Here is a 21,319-nt window from a genome sequence, read left to right as displayed (position 1 = left end):
CGCGACTGGTTTTTGTTTTGTAATCCGTGATTGTCTGTAGAAGCTGCCCCATACGTCTCGTAACTGAGCCGTTGAATTGCGACTCCACTTTGTCTCTGACACTTTGCTTGTTTGATTGCCTTAAGGAAGGAATATCTACACTGTTTGTATTCAACCATATTCCCAGTTGCCTAGCCATGATTAAATGCGATGTTTCGTCCTTTCAGTTTTGCGCGAATGCTGCCATCAATCCATGGTTTCTGGTTTGGGAAGCTTTCCATTGTCACAGTGGGTACAACATCTCCTATACACTTCCTTATAACCTCGCTCACAGAGTCAGCGTTGTTCTCTGAGGCTATCCGGAACATATCCCAGTCCACGTGATCGAAGCAATCTTGAAGCGTGGAATCTGATTGGTCAGACCTGTGTTGGATAGACCTAAGCACGGGCGCTTCCTGTTTTAGTTTCTACCTATAGGAGGGGAACAACAAGCTGGAGTCATGGTCAGATTTGCCAAAAGGAGGGTGGTGGGGGCATTGCGGAAGTTAGAGTTGTGTTACTCGCTCGTGTACTGCAATCGATATGCTGATAGAATTTAGGTAGACTTGTTCTCAAATTAGCTTTGTGAAAATCCCCAGCTACAATAAATGCAGCCTTAGGATATATGGTTTCCAGTTTGCATAAAGTCCAGTGAAGTTCCTTGATGGCCGTCTTGGTATCCGCTTGCGGGGGGATATACACAGCTGTGACGATAACCGAGGAGAGTTATCTTGGGAGATAATACGGTCAGCATTTGATTGTGAGGAATTATAGGTCAGGTGAACAAAAGGACTTGAGTTCTTGTATGTTGTTACAATTACACCATGAGTCATGAAACATACACCACCCCCGACCTTCTTCTTACTGGAGAGATGTTTATACCTGTCGGCGCGATGCTGTTGGCTGAACTGACTCTAACATGTCCCAGCGAGTAATATACTGGGAAGCGGTGGGTGGTGTGCACGCATCTGAAGCCTTATTGGAAGACCGCACCGGCACCCTCTCCTCTGACTGCGTTGTTTTGGGTCGGCCTCTGGAATCAGTTCAAATGCCCAGGGAGGTGCAGACAAAGGATCCGCTTTGGGAAAGTCTAATTTAAGCATCAGCTGTCAGAGCAGCTTAACGATCACTGTAACCTGTAAATAGCACACCCAACTCCCCATATTGTACTTATCCTCTTGCTCCCCCTAGTATCTCTACTTGCACATCATCATCTGCACATCGAGAGTGAACGCTGCCTTTACCGTCAATATTACTTGACAACGTGCAATCATTGGACAATAAATTAGACGAGGTATGATGACGAATATTCTACCAACAGGACATCAAAAACTGTAATATCCTAAGTTTCACGGAAACGTGGCTGAATGACGACATGAATATTCAGTTAGTGGGATATACGGGGGGGCTGTCTGTGCATATTTGTAAACAAAAGCTGATGCACGAAATCCGAGGAAGTCTCCAGATTTTGCTCACCTGAAGTAGAGTATATTATGATAAATTGCAGGCCACACTACGTGCCAAAAGAGTTTTCAGCTATACTTTTCATGGCTGTTTATTCACCTCCACAGACGGACTCTAACCCGGAAGCTTACAAGAAATCCTGCTATGCCCTGCGACGAAACATCAAACAGGCAAAGCGTCAATACAGGGCTAAGATTGAATCATACTACACCGGCCCTGACACTCGTCTTATGTGGCAGAGCTTGCAAACTATTACAGACTACAAAGGGAAGCTCCTTGGTGTCCATATCAACAGCAAACTAGAATTGTCCAAACACACCAAGACAGTTGCGAAGAGGGCACGGCAAAGCCTATTCCCACTCAGGAAACTAAAATGATTTGGCATGGGTCCTGAGATCCTCAAAAGGTTCTACAGCTGCAACATCAAGAGCATTGCATCACTTTTGCATCACTGCCTGGTACGGCAATTGCTCGGCCTCCGACTGCAAGGCACTACAGAGGGTTGTGCCTGTCATCAAGGACCTCTACACCAGGCGGTGTCAGAAGGCCCTAAAAATTGTCAAAGACCCCAGCCACCCCAGTCATAGACTGTTCTCTCTACTTCCGCATGTTAAGCGGTACCAGAGAGCCAAGTCTAGGACAAAAAGGCTCCTCAACAGTTTTTATCCCCAAGTCATAAGCCTCCTGAACAGGTAATCAAATGGCTACCCGGACTATTTGCATTGTGTTCCCCCACCCAACCCCTCTTTACACTACTGCTACTCTCTGTTCATCAAATATGCATAGTCACTTTAACCATATCTACATGTACATACTACCTCAATCAGCCTGACTAACCGGTGTCTGTATATAACCTCTCTACTGTATGTAGCCTCGCTGTTTTTCACTGTCTTTTTACTGTTGTTTTTATTTCTTTAGTTACCCATTGTTCACCTAATACCTTTTTTGCACTGTTGGTTAGAGCCTGTAAGTAAGCATTTCACTGTGAGGTCTACACCTGTTGTATTCAGCATTTCATCCTAAGGTCTACACCTGTTGTATCCTGCGCATGTGACAAATAAACGTTGATTTGATCTATCACTCTATCAGTGTTAATGATAAATTGTAATTATTTCGCCTCTAGGTCCTATTTATTGCCTTACCTCCCTACTCTTCTACATTTGCACACACTGTACATAGATTTTTCTATTGTGTTTTTGACTGTTTGTTTGTTTATGTGTAACTCTGTGTTATTGTTTGTGTCGTACTGCTTTGCTTTATCTTGGCCAGGTCGCAGTTGAAAATGAGAACTTGTTCTCAACTTGCCTAAATAAATAAAGGTGAAATAAAAATATATTCCTGATCGTAATTCTGGTTGTGCTGCTAAGTTGACGTCTCTCTGATATCCAATAGTTCTTCCTGGGTGTATGTAATACACTTACGGTTTTATGGGCTACCAAAAACCAACATAGAGCACAGTAATCTAAGGACTAGAAGCATTGAAATCCTACATTAAAAGCATCTTAAATAAGTGTGTCTTCAGCAGGGATATAAAAGAGGCCCTGAATCTGCAGGCCTGATCTCCTCTGGCAGACCATTCCAAATTCTATGGGTCCTAATGGTAAATGTCTAGTCTCCTTCATTTTCAATCTAGACTTTGAAATGGTCAACAGTGGACTGCCAGACAATCTAAGGCTGTGACCAGGCTCATAGGCAGATGAATGGTCAACAGTGGCCTGCAAGAGGATCTCAGGCTGTCCTGGCTCGTCGGGAGATGAATGGTCAACAGTGGCCTGCAGGGGGATCTCAGGCTGGTCGGGAGATGAATGGTCAACAGTGGCCTGCAAGGGGATCTCAGGCTGGTCAGGAGATGAATGGTCAACAGTGGCCTGCAGGGGGATCTCAGGCTGGTCGGGAGATGAATGGTCAACAGTGGCCTGCAGGGGGATCTCAGGCTGGTCAGGAGATTAATGGTCAACAGTGGCCTGCAGGGGGATCTCAGGCTGGTCAGGAGATGAATGGTCAACAGTGGCCTGCAGGGGGATCTCAGGCTGGTCGGGAGATTAATGGTCAACAGTGGCCTGCAGGGGGATCTCAGGCTGTGTCCTGGCTCGTCGGGAGATGATTGGTCAACAGTGCCCTGCAGGGGGATCTCAGGCTGGTCGGGAGATGAATGGTCAACAGTGGCCTGCAGGGGGATCTCAGGCTGGTCAGGAGATGAATGGTCAGAGATATAGAATGGGGCTAAACCAAGCCTAGTCTTAAACATGATTAATACAATGTTAAAATCTATTCTACATGTAACTGGTAGCCAGCGTAGAGAAGCTAAAACAGATGTGATATAGTTACATTTCCTGGTGCATATTAGAAGCCGAGCTGCAGAACTAACTGTAGACGATGGAGTGATATTTGACTGAGAAAGAGTTAGAGTAATCTAGATGTGAGGAAATAAAAACATCCATTTCTCCAGATCAGTGACAGATATAATACTTAAATAGATATAAGACTTTAGCCACATTTCTTAGATGCTAAAGAGGCGTCCGTTTGAGATGCGGCCCCTGAAAGGGAGCTGGCAGGTGAGTCATATTAAACCCTGCCTTGCCTTATCATCTCATTACGCATGGAGTAATTTACACTGAAAATTAACCTGAGCTGCATCCCAAATGGGCCTTGCCATTGTTATCCTGTCTTTATGGATAGAAGTCACATTTCACATGCATAAAAGACATATCATGCTGCCTCAGTCCTCTTGAGGAAATAGGAGCAGCAAATTGCCCCGAGGCGGTATGAGGAAATATATTTTACAGTTTGACGTAACCCCCCATGGATCAACCAATCATACGTGGACCATTATGGATCAGCCAATTGACTCGCTTCCTGTGATGTGGTGTTTGTTTTAAACTGTTAGCTGGAGCAGATGTTTTCCTACTGTATCGTCTCCTCTTCATCCTCCTCATCCTCCTCCTCATCCCCTGTACTTTACTGGGCGACTCGGGTTTATAGGTCCCAGGACGGTAATACACCAAAACATCACACAGAGAAGAGCCAAACTGATCTGTTAATGTTCTGTCACTGTCTCAATCACCCCTTGTTTTCCAGTGTTCTTCGGAGAGGGAATGGCCCTCGTTTTCCAGTGTCCCTCTGTGAGGGAATGTCCCTCATTTTCCAGTGTCCTTCGGTGAGGGAATGGCCCTTGTTTTCCAGTGTCCCTCTGTGAGGGAATGTCCCTCGTTTTCCAGTGTTCTTCGGAGAGGGAATGGCCATCGTTTTCCAGTGTCCTTCGGAGAGGGAATGGCCCTCGTTTTCCAGTGTCCTTCGGAGAGGGAATGGCCCTCGTTTTCCAGTGTCCTTCGGAGAGGGAATGGCCCTCGTTTTCCAGTGTCCTTCGGAGAGGGAATGTCCCTCGTTTTCCAGTGTCCTTCGGAGAGGGAATGGCCCTCGTTTTCCAGTGTCCTTCGGAGAGGGAATGTCCCTCGTTTTCCAGTGTCCTTCGGAGAGGGAATGGCCATCGTTTTCCAGTGTCCTTCGGAGAGGGAATGGCTCTCGTTTTCCAGTGTCCTCCGGAGAGGGAATGGCCATCGTTTTCCAGTGTCCTTCGGAGAGGGAATGGCCCTCGTTTTCCATTGTCCTTCGGAGAGGGAATGGCCCTCGTTTTCCAGTGTCCTTCGGAGAGGGAATGTCCCTCGTTTTCCAGTGTCCTTCGGAGAGGGAATGGCCGTCGTTTTCCAGTGTCCCTCTGTGAGGGAATGTCCCTCGTTTTCCAGTGTCCCTCGGAGTGGGAATTTCCCTCGTTTTCCAGTGTCCTTCGGAGAGGGAATGGCTCTCGTTTTCCAGTGTCCTCCAGAGAGGGAATGGCCCTCGTTTTCCAGTGTCCTTCGGAGAGGGACTGGCCCTCGTTTTCCAGTGACCTTCGGAGAGGGAATGGCCCTCGTTTTCCAGTGTCCCTCAGTGAGGGAATTGGCCTCATTTTCCAGTGAGGGAATGGCACTCAAATGTAGAACTTTTAATGACGTCTTGCTTTTTGCCCAACGTTTTTTGTAAGGTCCTGACATTTTTATCTGCACCTGTCTGGTTGAAAGTCTCCTCTCCTACTCAACCTCCCGAAAAAAAAGCTTCTACCAAGCAGCTGTGACACCTACTCCCGCTGCATGCGGCACTGCTGCAAGGATCCCACCCAGCGATCTGCTCCCCGTCTGCCCTGGCCTGTCTCCCCCTGTCTGGTACAGGTACCTCAGCCACATACACACACATCCTGCAGGCTTTGGACTGATCAAAATTTTATGTAGGCTAATTAACTTGTTCTACAGCTGCACCATCGACAGCATCCTGACTGGTTGCATCACCGCCTGGTATGGCAACTGCTAGGCCTCCGATTGCACTACAGAGGGCAGTGTGTACGGCCCAGTTCATCACTGGGGCCAATTGTCAAAGACTCCAGCCACCCTAGTCAAAAACTGTTCTCTCTGCTACTGCACGGCAAGCGGTACCGGAGCGCCAAGTCTAGGTCCAAAAGACTTCTTAACAGCTTCTACCAGCAAGCCATGACTCCTGAACAGTTAATCAAAGGGCTACCCAGACCCCTCATTTACGCTGCTGCTACTCTCTGTTTATTATCAATGCATAGTCCCTTTAACTCTACAGTGCCTTGCGAAAGTATTCGGCCCCCTTGAACTTTGCGACCTTTTGCCACATTTCAGGCTTCAAACATAAAGATATAAAACTGTATTTTTTTGTGAAGAATCAACAACAAGTGGGACACAATCATGAAGTGGAACGACATTTATTGGATATTTCAAACTTTTTTAACAAATCAAAAACTGAAAAATTGGGCGTGCAAAATTATTCAGCCCCTTTACATTCAGTGCAGCAAACTCTCTCCAGAAGTTCAGTGAGGATCTCTGAATGATCCAATGTTGACCTAAATGACTAATGATGATAAATACAATCCACCTGTGTGTAATCAAGTCTCCGTATAAATGCACCTGCACTGTGATAGTCTCAGAGGTCCGTTAAAAGCGCAGAGAGCATCATGAAGAACAAGGAACACACCAGGCAGGTCCGAGATACTGTTGTGAAGAAGTTTAAAGCCGGATTTGGATACAAAAAGATTTCCCAAGCTTTAAACATCCCAAGGAGCACTTTGCAAGTGATAATATTGAAATGGAAGGAGTATCAGACCACTGCAAATCTACCAAGACCTGGCCGTCCCTCTAAACTTTCAGCTCGTACAAGGAGAAGACTGATCAGAGATGCAGCCAAGAGGCCCATGATCATTCTGGATGAACTGCAGAGATCCACAGCTGAGGTGGGAGACTCTGTCCATAGGACAACAATCAGTCGCATATTGCACAAATCTGGCTTTTATGGAAGATTGGCAAGAAGAAAGCCATTTCTTAAAGATATCCATAAAAAGTGTTGTTTAAAGTTTGCCACAAGCCACCTGGGAGACACACCAAACATGTGGAAGAAGGTGCTCTGGTCAGATGAAACCAAAATTGAACTTTTTGGCAACAATGCAAAACGTTATGTTTGGCGTAAAAGCAACACAGCTGAACACACCATCCCCACTGTCAAACATGGTGGTGGCAGCATCATGGTTTGGGCCTGCTTTTCTTCAGCAGGGACAGGGAAGATGGTTAAAATTGATGGGAAGATGGATGGAGCCAAATACAGGACCATTCTGGAAGAAAACCTGATGGAGTCTGCAAAAGACCTGAGACTGGGACGGAGATTTGTCTTCCAACAAGACAATGATCCAAAACATAAAGCAAAATCTACAATGGAATGGTTCAAAAATAAACATATCCAAGTGTTAGAATGGCTAAGTCAAAGTCCAGACCTGAATCCAATCGAGAATCTGTGGAAAGAACTGAAAACTGCTGTTCACAAATGCTCTCCATCCAACCTCACTGAGCTCGAGCTGTTTTGCAAGGAGGAATGGGAAACAATTTCAGTCTCTCGATGTGCAAAACTGATAGAGACATACCCCAAGCGGCTTACAGCTGTAATCGCAGCAAAAGGTGGCGCTACAAAGTATTAACTTAAGGGGGCTGAATAATTTTGCACGCCCAATTTTTCAGGTTTTGATTTGTTAAAAAAGTTTGAAATATCCAATAAATGTCGTTCCACTTCATGATTGTGTCCCACTTGTTGTTGATTCTTCACAAAAAAATACAGTTTTATATCTTTATGTTTGAAGCCTGAAATGTGGCAAAAGGTCGCAAAGTTCAAGGGGGCCGAATACTTTCGCAAGGCACTGTACCTACCTGTACATATTACCTCAATTACCCTGACTAACCGGTGCCCCCGCACATTGATTCTGTACCGGTACCCCCTGTATATAGCCTCCACATTGACTCTGTACCGTAACACCATGTATATAGCCTCCACATTGACTCTGTACCGTAACACCCTGTATATAGCCTCCACATTGACTCTGTACCGTAACACCCTGTATATAGCCTCCACATTGACTCTGTACCGTAACACCCTGTATATAGCCTCCACATAGACTCTGTACCGTAATACCCTGTATATAGCCTCCACATTGACTCTGTACCGGTACCTCCTGTATATAGCTCCACATTGACTCTGTACCGGTACCCCCTGTATATAGCCTCCACATTCACTCTGTACCGGTACCCCCTGTATATAACCTCCACATTCACTCTGTACCGGTACCCCCTGTATATAGCCTCCACATTGACTCTGTACCAGTACCCCCTGTATATAGCCTCCACATTGACTCTGTACCGGTACCCCCTGTATATAGCCTCCACATTGACTCTGTACCGGTACCCCCTGTATATAGCCTCCACATTGACTCTGTACCGGTACCCCCTGTATATAGCCTCCACATTCACTCTGTACCGGTACCCCCTGTATATAGCCTCCACATTCACTCTGTACCGTAATACCCTGTATATAGTCTCCACATTGACTCTGTACCGGTACCCCCTGTATATAGCCTCCACATTGACTCTGTACCGTAATACCCTGTATATAGTCTCCACATTGACTCTGTACCGGTACCCCCTGTATATAGTCTCAACATTGACTCTGTACCGGTACCCCCTGTATATAACCTCCACATTGACTCTGTACCGGTACCCCCTGTATATAGTCTCCACATTGACTCTGTACCGGTACCCCCTGTATATAGTCTCAACATTGACTCTGTACCGGTACCCCCTGTATATAACCTCCACATTGACTCTGTACCGGTACCCCCTGTATATAGTCTCCACATTGACTCTGTACCGTAACACCCTGTATATAGTCTCAACATTGACTCTGTACCGTAACACCCTGTATATAGTCTCAACATTGACTCTGTACCGGTACCCCCTGTATATAGCCTCCACATTCACTCTGTACCGTAATACCCTGTATATAGTCTCCACATTGACTCTGTACCGTAACACCCTGTATATAGTCTCAACATTGACTCTGTACCGGTACCCCCTGTATATAGCCTCCACATTCACTCTGTACCGTAATACCCTGTATATAGTCTCCACATTGACTCTGTACCGGTACCCCCTGTATATAACCTCCACACTGCTGCTCTTTAATTATTTGTTACTTATATTTTTAATTATTTACTTATCTGTTTTTTTACTTAACACTTATTTTTTCATTAAACTGCATTGTTGTTTAAGGGCTTGTAAGTAATAATTTCAGGTCTACACCTGTTGCATTCGGCGCATTTGACAAAAAACATTTGTTTTGATTTGAGAAGCTTATTTTGTGAGCTTACTTAGAAGCGCGTTAATTAACTTGCATAGGCCTACTATTTAGTTAACTAGTATAGGCCTGCTATTTATTAATTGAACTAGTGTAGGTCTAATATTTATTTAACTAGTTTAGGCCTACTATTTATTTAACTAGTTTAGGCCTACTATTTATTTAACTAGTTTAGGCCTACTATTTATTTAACTAGTACAGGCCGACTATTTATTTAGTTAACTGGTATTAACCTACCATTTATTAATTTAATTAGTATAGGCCTCTATTTGTTTAGTTCTATTTATTAATTGAACTAGTATAGGCCTACTAAATATTTAGTTAACTAGTATAGGCTTACTATTTATTTCGTTAACTAGTGTAGGCCTACTATTTATTTAGTTAACAAGTGTAGGCCTACTATTTATTTAGTTAACTAGTGTAGGCCTACTATTAATTTAACTTGTGTATGCCTACTATAAATTTAGTTAACTAGTATAGGCTTACTATTTATTTAGTTAACTAGTGTAGGCCTACTATTTATTTATTTAACTAGTGTAGGCCTACTATTAATTTAACTAGTGTATGCCTACTATTAATTTAGTTAACTAGTGTAGTCCTACTATTTATTTAGTTAACTAGTATAGACCTACTATTTACTTAGTTAACAAGTATAGGCTTACTATTTATTTAGTTAACTAGTGTAGGCCTACTATTTATTAATTTAACTAGTTTAGACCTACTATTTATTAAATTAACTAGTGTAGACAAACTATTTATTAATTTAACTAGTGTATTCCTACAATTTATTAATTTAACTAGTATAGACCTACTATTTATTAATTTAACTAGTATAGACCTACTATTTATTAATTTAACTAGTATAGACCAACTATTTATTAATTTAACTAGTATAGACCTACTATTTATTAATTTAACTAGTATAGACCTACTATTTATTAATTTTACTAGTATAGACCTACTATTTATTAATTTAACTAGTGTAGGCCTACTATTTATTAATTTAACTAGTTTAGACCTACTATTTATTAATTTAACTAGTGTAGACAAAGTATTTATTAATTTAACTAGTGTATTCCTACAATTTATTAATTTAACTAGTATAGACCTACTATTTATTAATTTAACTAGTATAGACCTACTATTTATTAATTTAACTAGTATAGACCAACTATTTATTAATTTAACTAGTATAGACCTACTATTTATTAATTTAACTAGTATAGACCTACTATTTATTAATTTTACTAGTATAGACCTACTATTTATTAATTTAACTAGTATAGACCTACTATTTATTAATTTAACTAGTATAGACCTACTATTTATTAATTTAACTAGTATATATCTACTATTTATTCATTTAACTAGTATAGACCTACTATTTATTAATTTAACTAGTATAGACCAACTATTTATTAATTTAACTAGTATAGACCTACTATTTATTAATTTAACTAGTATAGACCTACTATTTATTAATTTAACTAGTATAGACCTACTATTTATTAATTTAACTAGTATAGACCTACTATTTATTAATTTACTAGTATAGACCTACTATTTATTAATTTAACTAGTATAGACCTACTATTTATTAATTTAACTAGTATAGACCTACTATTTATTAATTTAACTAGTATAGACCTACTATTTATTAATTTTACTAGTATAGACCAACTATTTATTAATTTAACTAGTATAGACCTACTATTTATTAATTTAACTAGTTTAGACCTACTATTTATTAATTTAACTAGTGTATTCCTACTATTTTTTTTATTTGATTTCATACTTTTATAGTCTACAGAACTCATAGAGCGCTGTTCTCTGAAGTTATCGCTCTTACAATGGCCCCAAGCTGTTACATTTTTTACAGTGACTCCTGCGCGCTTTGTTGACCATGAACTTGCTAGTTACCCGACCGTGGGACAGAAAATGTTTGTTCACACTCGGCACTCTGACTCTCTATTGGTTACACAGACTCTTGGCCACTCATCCTATTCTAACCCTGTCTCATCGGCATAGTATTAAATTGTTGTACAATAGGATCTTGTTACCATCTGATGCACATTCAAATGTCATAAAACATCAACACTGCAAATCTTTCCCTGTCCTCTGCCGTGCCCTGATTATATTACTAATGATGATACTGGAAATGTTCATGTACACCCTGGCCCATTTACTGTTGCTAGCCCCAATTCTGACTTGTGCTCTGATTTCTGCATCAATGATTTCTGTTCTCGTAAAAGCCTGGGTTTTCTGCATGTTAACACTAGAAGCTTATTACCTAAAATGGATCAATTGAAAGTGTGGGTTCACAGCTTCAATCCAAATGTGTTGGTCATTACTGAGATGTGGTTAATGAAGAGTGTTTTGAACACTGATATTAACCTTTCTGGTTATAACCTTTTTTGACAAGACAGATCTTCCAAAGGCGGTGGAGTGGCAATCTTTACCAAGGAACACATTCAGAGCTCTGTTGTCTATCAAGTCTGTCCCCAAACAATTTGATTTGCTGGTTTTAAGCATTAAGCTTTCAAATAGCTCTTTGTTGACTGTGGCTGGGTGATATCGTCCTCCATCACCACCGGCCGGTACCCTACAGCTCTCTCCTGGCCCCTTACCAGTGCTTCATTTGGAAAAGAAATTAGGAGGTGACAGAAAAGAAAGGGAGTGTGACCTGGGAAGCTCCGGAATGCATTAGTTATTTCATGCAATTCTATGAAATTATTTTTACATGAGGTGTGTAGAGGACAAGGATAATTAACTAAGAGGCAACTCATATTAACTTATTGATAGCTTTTATGATACTTTTTGCAAAAAGCGAGAAAAACAAAATCATACCACAAGAGGTATCGGATCTGGCCAAGTATTGTTTTAGCCTGTAGCCCTGTAGCCATGTAGCCCTGTAGCCATGTAGCCCTGTAGCCCTGTAGCCATGTAGCCCTGTAAACCTGTAGCCATGTAACCCTGTAGCGCTGTTGCCATGAAGCCATGTAGCCTTGTAGCCATGTAGCCCTGCAAAAATCATAACACAAGAGGTATCAGATCTGGCCAAGTATTGTTTTAGCCTGTAGCCCTGTAGCCCTGTACCCATGTAGCCCTGTAGCCATGTAGCCCTGTACCCCTGTAGCCCTGTAGCCCTGTAACCCTATAACCATGTAGCCCTGTAGCCCTGTAACCCTGTTACCCTGTAGCCCTGTAGCCCTGTAGCCCTGTAACCCTGTAGCCCTGTAACCCTGTAGCCATGTAGCCCTGTAGCCATGTAACCCTGTAGCCATGTAGCCCTGTAGCCATGTAACCCTGTAACCCTGTAGCCCTGTAGCCCTGTAGCCCTGTACCCCTGTAGCCCTATAGCCCTGTAGCCCTGTAGACCTGTAGCCCTGTAGCCCTGTAGCCAATGTAACCCTGTAACCCTGTAGCCCTGTAGTCATGTAGCCATGTAACCCTGCAGCCCTGTAGCCATGTAACCCTGTAACCCTGTAGCCCTGTAGTCATGTAGCCATGTAACCCTGTAACCCTGTAGCCCTGTAGCCCTGTTGCCCTGTTGCCATGTAGCCATGTAACCCTGAAACCCTGTAACCCTGTGGCCCTGTAGCCATGTAGCCATGTAAGCCTGTAGCCCTGTAACCCTGAAGCCCTGGAGCCATGTAGCCATGTAACCCTGTAGCCCTGTAATCCTGTAGCTTAGTAACCCTGTAGCCCTGTAGCTCTGTAACCCTGTAACCCTGTAGCCCTGTAACCCTGTAGCCCTGTAGCTCTGTAACCCTGTAACCATGTAGCCCTGTAACCCTGTAGCCCTGTAGCTCTGTAACCCTGTAACCCTGTAGCCATGTAACCCTGTAGCCCTGTAGCTCTGTAACCCTGTAGCCATGTAGCCCTGTAACCTTGTAGCCCTGTAGCCCTGTAGCCATGTAACCCTGTAGCCCTGTAACCCTGTAGCCATGTAACCCTGTAGCCCTGTAACCCTGTAGCCATGTAACCCTGTAGCCCTGTAGCCATGTAACCCTGTAGCCCTGTAACCCTGTAGCCATGTAACCCTTTAGCCCTGTAACCTTGTAGCCCTGTAGCCATGTAACCCTGTAGCCATGTAACCCAGGCTTCACAGATCAGTGACTGAGTTAAACTCAAAATATGCTATTCTATACTTTGAAAATACATTTTCTTATTTTTTGATTTTTATTTTAGGACCTGCCTAAACAAATTAATAAAAATCTATTCGCTGTTTCATGTAGTAGGCTATGTATGATAGAAATATACGGAGCTACTGAAGGTATAGATCAATATACGGAGCTACTGAAGGTATAGATCAATATACGGAGCTACTGAAGGTATAGATCAATATACGGAGCTACTGAAGTTATAGATCAATATACGGAGCTACTGAAGTTATAGATCAATGTACGGAGCTACTGAAGTTATAGATCAATATACGGAGCTACTGAAGGTATAGATCAATATACGGAGCTACTGAAGGTATAGATCAATATACGGAGCTACTGAAGGTATAGATCAATATACGGAGCTACTGAAGGTATAGATCAATATACGGAGCTACTGAAGGTATAGATCAATATACGGAGCTACTGAAGATATAGATCAATATACGGAGCTACTGAAGGTATAGATCAATATACGGAGCTGCGGAAGGTATAGATCAATATACCATCAACGAGGATGTAAATGAGGAAGCCTACTGATCGCCAGCAGGCCACGTCAACAAGTGGAACATACCGTTTATTTAGGCCTACACTGTGCATTTTCTTACGGGTTTGGAATGTCTTATAAAAATGGGAATTTAAACTACAACTCCACCCGTTGTATTTTTACATCTCAATAACTAAGGCTGTGGGCACCAAACTGAAAAAATAAATGGGCCCATCCATGGAAATTACCGTCCAACTGATTTGTTCTGGCGCCGGGTCTGGGTTATCTACTCAACACAAGAGGGCAGAGTTAGGGCCCCTTGCAGCAGACAGCACTGAAGTGTAGGGTTTAGTGTGGAGTGTGTATGTACTCACCATATCAGGGCCAGAGTTAGGGCCCCTTGCAGCAGACATCACTGTAGTGTAGGGTTTAGTGTGGAGTGTGTATGCACTCACCATATCAGGGCCAGAGTTAGGGCCCCTTGCAGCAGACATCACTGTAGTGTAGTGTTTAGTGTGGAGTGTGTATGTACTCACCATATCAGGGCCAGAGTTAGGGCCCCTTGCAGCAGACATCACTGTAGTGTAGTGTTTAGTGTGGAGTGTGTATGTACTCACCATATCAGGGCCAGAGTTACGGCCCCTTGCAGCAGACATCACTGTAGTGTAGTGTTTAGTGTGGAGTGTGTATGTACTCACCATATCAGGGCCAGAGTTAGGGCCCCTTGCAGCAGACAGGAGGACCAGAGGAGGGGTGAGGGGAGGTGTCGGGACGATGAAGCTCTGCCCACTGGGACACCTGCCCTATGGGGCTCTGCTGAGGGAGGGGCCGGGGAGGGGGTAGTCTCTGGAACACAGCCAATCACAACACAGCCAATTATAACGTAACAAGTCAGATACACATATCCAATCAGAACATAGCAGGTTAAAACACAGCCAATAAGAAGGCAACAGAGATGGCAGGACATGTCTGACCATAGTGCAATGTCAGAATAGAACATAGATACATACATATAGCTCCATACAGTATATCTACAGCCACTATACACTTGTCAACATATCAAAAACTCAATAAAGACAGCAGGGCATGCCAAGACATCTTCTACCATAGTAGACCATGACAGAACATCTTATACTAGAGCAGAACATGACAGGACATATTCTACTAGAGCATAACATGACAGGACATATTCTACTAGAGCAGAACATGACAAGACATATTCTACTAGAGCAGAACATGACAGAACATATTCTACTAGAGCAGAACACGACAGGACATATTCTACTAGAGCAGAACATGACAGGACATCTTCTACTAGAGCAGAACATGACAGAATATCTTCTACTAGAGCAGAACATGACAGGACATATTCTACCAGAGCAGAAGATGTCAGGACATGCTTGACCAGAGCAGAAGATGTCAGGACATGTTTGACCAGAGCAGAAGATGACAGGACATCTTCTACCAGAGCAGAACATCTTCTACCATAGTAGACCATGACAGAACATCTTTGACCAGAGCATAATATAACAGAACATCTTCGACCAGAGCATAATATAACAGAACATATTCTACTAGAGCAGAACATGACATGACATCTTCAACCAAAACAGAACATGACAGAACAACTTCTACCAGAGCAGAACATGAGAGAACATCTTCTACGAGAGCAGAGCATCTTCAACCAGAGCAGAACATGACAGGACATCTTCAACCAGAGCAGAACATCTTCAACCAGAGCAGAACATGACAGGACATCTTCAACCAGAGCAGAACATCTTCTACCAGAGCAGAACATGACATCTTCTACCAGAGCAGAACATGACAGGACATCTTCTACCAGAGCAGAACATCTTCTACCAGAGCAGAACATGACAGGACATCTTCTACCAGAGCAGAACATCTTCTACCAGAGCAGAACATGACAGGACATCTTCTACCAGAGCAGAACATCTTCAACCAGAGCAGAACATGACAGAACATCTTCTACCAGAGCAGAACTTAGAGTAGCCTAGATAGCGACCTCAGCCCAACACCAAGCAACCTCTTCAGATGTTAGGATCTCTTGGCGTAAGGGCTAAGATGATGGGTTTGAGTCCCAACCCTGGCTGGGTTTGAGTCCCAGCCAGGGCTACCCCCCAAAATGTCATACAATACCTAAAATCAAATCAAGTGTTATTTGTCACATGCTTGGTAAACAACAAGTGTAGATGCTTACTTAAGGTCCTTCCCAACAATGGAGAGAGACGAACAGTGAAATGCTTCCTTAGGGCCCTTCCCAACAATGCAGAGAGTAAGAAATTGAGATATCATAGAAAAATAACAATGAATAAATCCACAATGAGTAACAATAAGTCGATGTGCAGGGGTACGAGGTAATTGAGGTAGATACACTTCATGGCCAAAATCATGGGCATTAATATTCAGTTGGTCCCCCCTTTGCTGCTACAACAGCCTCCACTCTTCTGGGAAGGCTGTTATAGCAGGTCAGGGCTCTGTGCAGGCCAGTCAAGTTCTTCCACATCGATCTCGAAAAACCAATTCTCTAAGGACCTCGCTTTGTACACAGGGACATTGTCATGCTGAAATGAGTGCTCGATTTGATAGACCTATCAGCAATGGCTGTGGCTGAAATAGGTGAATCCAATCATTTGAAGGGGTGTCCACATATTTTCATATGTACAGTCCATAATGACAGACTGTATTATTAATTACAGTATGACAGACTATAATGGTTACAGTAGTTAATGACAGACTACAGTGCCTTCGGAAAGTATTCAGATCCCTTGACTTTTTCTCCATTTTGTTATATTACAACCTTATTATAAAATGGATTATGGAAAATGGCCTACTTCCGGCGTTTAGTGGAGAGGGTAGTAAGTTTTAAGTTCCTCGGCGTACACATCACGAAAAAACTGAATTGGTCCACCCACACAGACAGCAGCGCCTCTTCAACCTCAGGAGGCTGAAGAAATTTAGCTTGTCACCAAAAGCACTCACAAACTTTTACAGATGCACAATCGAGAGCATCCTGTCGGGCTCTATCACCGCCTGATACGGCACCTGCTCTAACATTGAGTGGCTGCTGCCAACATACTGACTCAACTCCAGCCACTTTAATAATGGAAAATTGATGTAAATTTTTTTATCACTAGCCACTTTAAACAATGCTTCTTTTATATGTTTACATACCCTAAATTACTCATCTCATATGTATATACTGTACTCGATACCATCTACTGCATCTTGCCTATGCCGTTCTGTACCATCACTCATTCATATATCTTTATGTACATATTCTTTATTCCTTTACACTTGTGTGTATAAGGTAGTTGTTGTGGAATTGTTAGGTTATTACTGCATTGTCAGAACTAGAAGCACAAGCATTTCGCAACACTCGCATGAACATTTGCCAACCATGTGTATGTGACAAAAAACATTTGATTTGATTGAATAGTTTTTTCCCTTATTCCCTTTTCCCCCTCAACAATCTACACACAATACCGCATAATGAAAAAGCAAAAACAGGCCTCGAGTCTTCTTTGGTATGACGCTACAAGCTTGGCACACCTGTATTTGGGGAGTTTCTCCAATTCTTCTCTGCAGATCCTCTCAAGCTCTGTCAGGTTGGATGGGAAGCGTTGCTGCACAGCTATTTTAGGTCTCTCCAGAGATGTTAGATCGGGTTCAAGTCCGGGCTCTGGCTGGGCCACTCAACAACATTCAGAGACTTGTCCCAAAGCCTTGTCTTGGCTGTGTGCTTAGGGTCGTTGTCCTGTTGGAAGGTGAACCTTCACCCCAGTCTGAGGTCCTGAGCGCTCTGGAGCAGGTTTTCATCAAGTTTCTCTTTGTACTTTGCTCCGTTCATCTTTCCCTTGATCCTGACTAGTGTCCCAGTCCCTGCCTCTGAAAATAATTCCCACAGAATGATGCCGCCAACATCATACTTCCCTGTAGTGGTGGTGCCAGGTTTCCTCCCAACGTGATGCCAAAGAGTTCAATCTTGGTTTCATCAGACCAGAGAATCTTGTTTCTCTTGGTCTGAGAGTCTATTAGGTGCCTTTTGGCAAACTCCAAGCAGGCTGTCACATTCCTTTTACTGAAGAGCGGCTTTCGTCTGGCCACTGTACCATAAAGGCCTGATTGGTGGAGTGCTGCAGAGATGGTTGTCCTTCTGGATCTCCTATCTCCACAGAGGAACTCTGAAGCTCTGTCAGAGTGACTATCGGGTTCTTTGTCACCTTCTTGACCAAGGCCCTTCTCCCTCGATTGTTCAGTTTGTCCCTGCGGCCAGCTTAAGGAAGAGTCTTGGTGGTTCCAAACTTATTCCATTTTAAAATGATGGAGGCCACTGTGTTCTTGGGGACCTTCAATGCTGCAGAAATGTTTTGGTACCCTTCCCTAGATCTTTGCCGCCAAAGGCTCTCTACAGGTAAAGCAACAGGACACTCTGGACAGGTAGAGCAACAGGACACTCTGTACAGGTAAAGCAACAGGAAACTCTGTACAGGTACAGGTAAATCAACAGGACACTCTGTACAGGTAAAGCAACAGGACACTCTGTACAGGTAAAGCAACAGGACACTCTGTACAGGTAGAGGTAAAGCAACAGGACACTGTACAGGTAAAGCAACAGGACACTCTGTACAGGTACAGGTAAAGCAACAGGACACTCTGTACAGGTAAAGCAACAGGACACTATGTACAGGTAAAGCAACAGGACACTCTGGACAGGTAAACCAACAGGACACTCTGTACAGGTAAACCAACAGGACACTCTGTACAGGTAAACCAACAGGACACTCTGTACAGGTAAAGCAACAGGACACTCTGTACAGGTAAAGCAACAGGACACTCTGTACAGGTAGAGGTAAAGCAACAGGACACTCTGTACAGGTAAAGCAACAGGACACTCTGTACAGGTAGAGGTAAAGCAACAGGACACTCTGTATGGGTAGAGGTAAAGCAACAGGACAGATAAAAAACAGTATCAGCAGTGAATGTGCAAAAATTGCCAATGCACACTAACTATTTAGCAGTCTTATGGCTTGGGGTTAGATGCTGTTCAGGGTCCTGTTGGTTCCAGACTTGCAATCTATGACTTGGGTGGTTGGAGTCTTTGACAATTTTTAGGGCCTTCCTCTGATTCCGCCTGGTGTAGAGGTCCTGGATGGCAGGAAGCTTGGCCCCAGTGATGTACTGGGCCGTACTCACTATCCTCTGTAGCGCCTTGTGATTGGATGCCAAGTTGTTGTCATACCAAGCGGTGATGCCGCCAGTCAAGATGCTCTCAATGGTACAGCTGTATAACTTTTTTGAAGATCTGAGGAACCATGCATGAGGGGGCCAAACCTACTTGTCCAGCCAAAATACACCTGTCAAGATATTTCTAAAAGGAAGGATGAACATTTACTACAGCTAGTTATCAGAAAACTGGCCTAAATGTGAATATGACCAATTAAAATCTCCAAGAACTGTCATTAACATAGTTGTTATAGATAATATATATTGTTGTATAGTTGTTATACATGCAGTTAGGAAGTGAACTGGTACTGAGTACACATTCATATTACTGCTGCCCTGTTAAAAACGTCTTAGTGATAGGCGTGCCGTCAATGGGACAGTTGTAAATCCTGCAGCACCTTGTGTCTCGATCGCAGATTTTTAGAGCAACAACAAGTGTCGGTACATATGAGTGTGTTATATTGTCTGAAAGCTTAAATTCGTGTTAATATAAATGCACTGTCCAGTGTATAGTAGCTTTTACTGTGAATAAATGCCATGCTATTGTTTGAGGAGAGCTCCTAAGAACAAAACACTTTTTTCACCGCGATAAGTTTGATACCTTCACCTCTGAAGGTGAAATGTGTGCTTACATTCTGAAATCTTGCTCTTATTCATCATCCCAAGGGTCCCAGAGATAACTTGAAGTGTCGTTTTGTTAGATAAAATAATTTTTCATATCCTAAAAAGGTCCATATAGCATACACGATCGATTTTGTATTTCCACTCGTTCAATTTGCAAAGAAAGGAATCTGTGAAAATCTCACCCTAAACATTATTTCAACCAGTTAAATGACGTCCGTATTGATTCCTCAGAGATCCTAGAATGTAACCAGACTTCCCTATATCATTAGGGGGGAGTATATCCTACAGGACACCAAATTTGGTCCGAGAGCGACGCCTTCAAGGAGCACCGATGACGCGGACGACCATCACTTCATTGACTGTAACTTTGTCAAATCAGCACCAATCGGGGTTAAACAAAGCTAGCTAGATAGCCAATGAGCTGGGCTTTACGGGGGTATCGGGAAATTCCGTATCTGTCGCAAAATGTAGCTGCTAACCTTGTGCGACAACCAGCCTTTTCCTTTTGGACAAAAATTACAAGAATATGAAGTTATGAAAACTGGGTGTTTGCAAATGTTTATCTTATCATATGGCTACTAATACTGGAAAAGCTAAATTAAAGTCCAAGTACAAAGATTTGATGATATTCTTGCAGAAAAATGTAATGTGAATGTAAATGTCTCCTTCACGATTTGTCCAAATGTACCTGGGTGACTTCACATTAAATGTCATGTAGTTTGCTCATATTATCCGTCTGAAACACTGCTGCCATCTTGTGGATACCATCGCAATTACAACCAGAGTGAAAAATAAATGGTTGTTATTTACTTTACCAGATCTATTGTGTTATATTCTCCGACATTCCTTTCTCATTTCCACAAACTTCAAAGTGTTTCCTTTCAAGTGGTACAATAGAGTATGCATATCCTTGCTTCAGGTCCTGAGCTACAGGCAGTTCGGGAAAATTGAAAAAAGGGGGATATACCTGTATGGGCCAAATAATGATGATCCACACCCTATTTGGGCCAAACAATGATGATCCACACCCTATATGGGCCAAACAATGATGATCCACACCCTATATGGGCCAAATAATGATGATCCACACCCTATATGGGCCAAATAAGGATGATCCACACCATATATGGGCCAAATAAGGATGATCCACACCCTATATGGGCCAAAAAATTATCATACACACCTCTTCAAATATAGATATAATAATCTATTGAGCTCACAAGCAACGAATTCATCTACTATGGTGGGAGATTATAATATGTTTTTAAGTACCTCTATGGACCATAAAGGAAATCACACCACAAACTATCACCCTCTAGCACTTAAGGAGATCACAAAGACCATAGATACATTAGAACTAGTGGATATATGGAGACTGAAACACCCTGACCTAGTGAGATATACATGGAGGATTCTTAATCAAGATTAATTCCTGGTCTTGTTCTTGTTGGCATCAAAAGTTTTAAAAAAAGTGTTAATAGGAGACCGAATGCGATTGGACCACCATCTTATTGGCCTCCATATAAGTCTTACAGAATTTCCACGTTGACAGGGATATTGGAAATTTAATCAAAGCCTATTGGATGACAATTTC

The 21,319-nt window shown here is 42.7% G+C and overlaps 1 protein-coding gene across 1 annotated transcript in view; it reads right to left on the bottom strand.

The window, feature by feature from the left end:
* The window catches only part of LOC118964552 (ciliary neurotrophic factor receptor subunit alpha), a 357,403-nt gene that overhangs the window by 10,038 nt on the left and 326,046 nt on the right, over positions 1 to 21,319 (bottom strand). Inside the window, exon 8 of the mRNA XM_090233563.1 lies at positions 14,556 to 14,703. Coding sequence (XP_090089689.1) covers positions 14,556 to 14,703 — 148 coding nt within the window. The remainder of the gene's footprint in view (positions 1 to 14,555; positions 14,704 to 21,319) is intronic.

Source organism: Oncorhynchus mykiss, chromosome 5 (assembly GCF_057628025.1).
Source record: "Oncorhynchus mykiss isolate SJ-2025 chromosome 5, ASM5762802v1, whole genome shotgun sequence".
Taxonomy (NCBI): domain Eukaryota; kingdom Metazoa; phylum Chordata; class Actinopteri; order Salmoniformes; family Salmonidae; genus Oncorhynchus; species Oncorhynchus mykiss.
The sequence above is the reverse complement of the archived record's forward strand: the minus strand, read 5'-3'. Positions and strand labels throughout refer to the sequence as shown.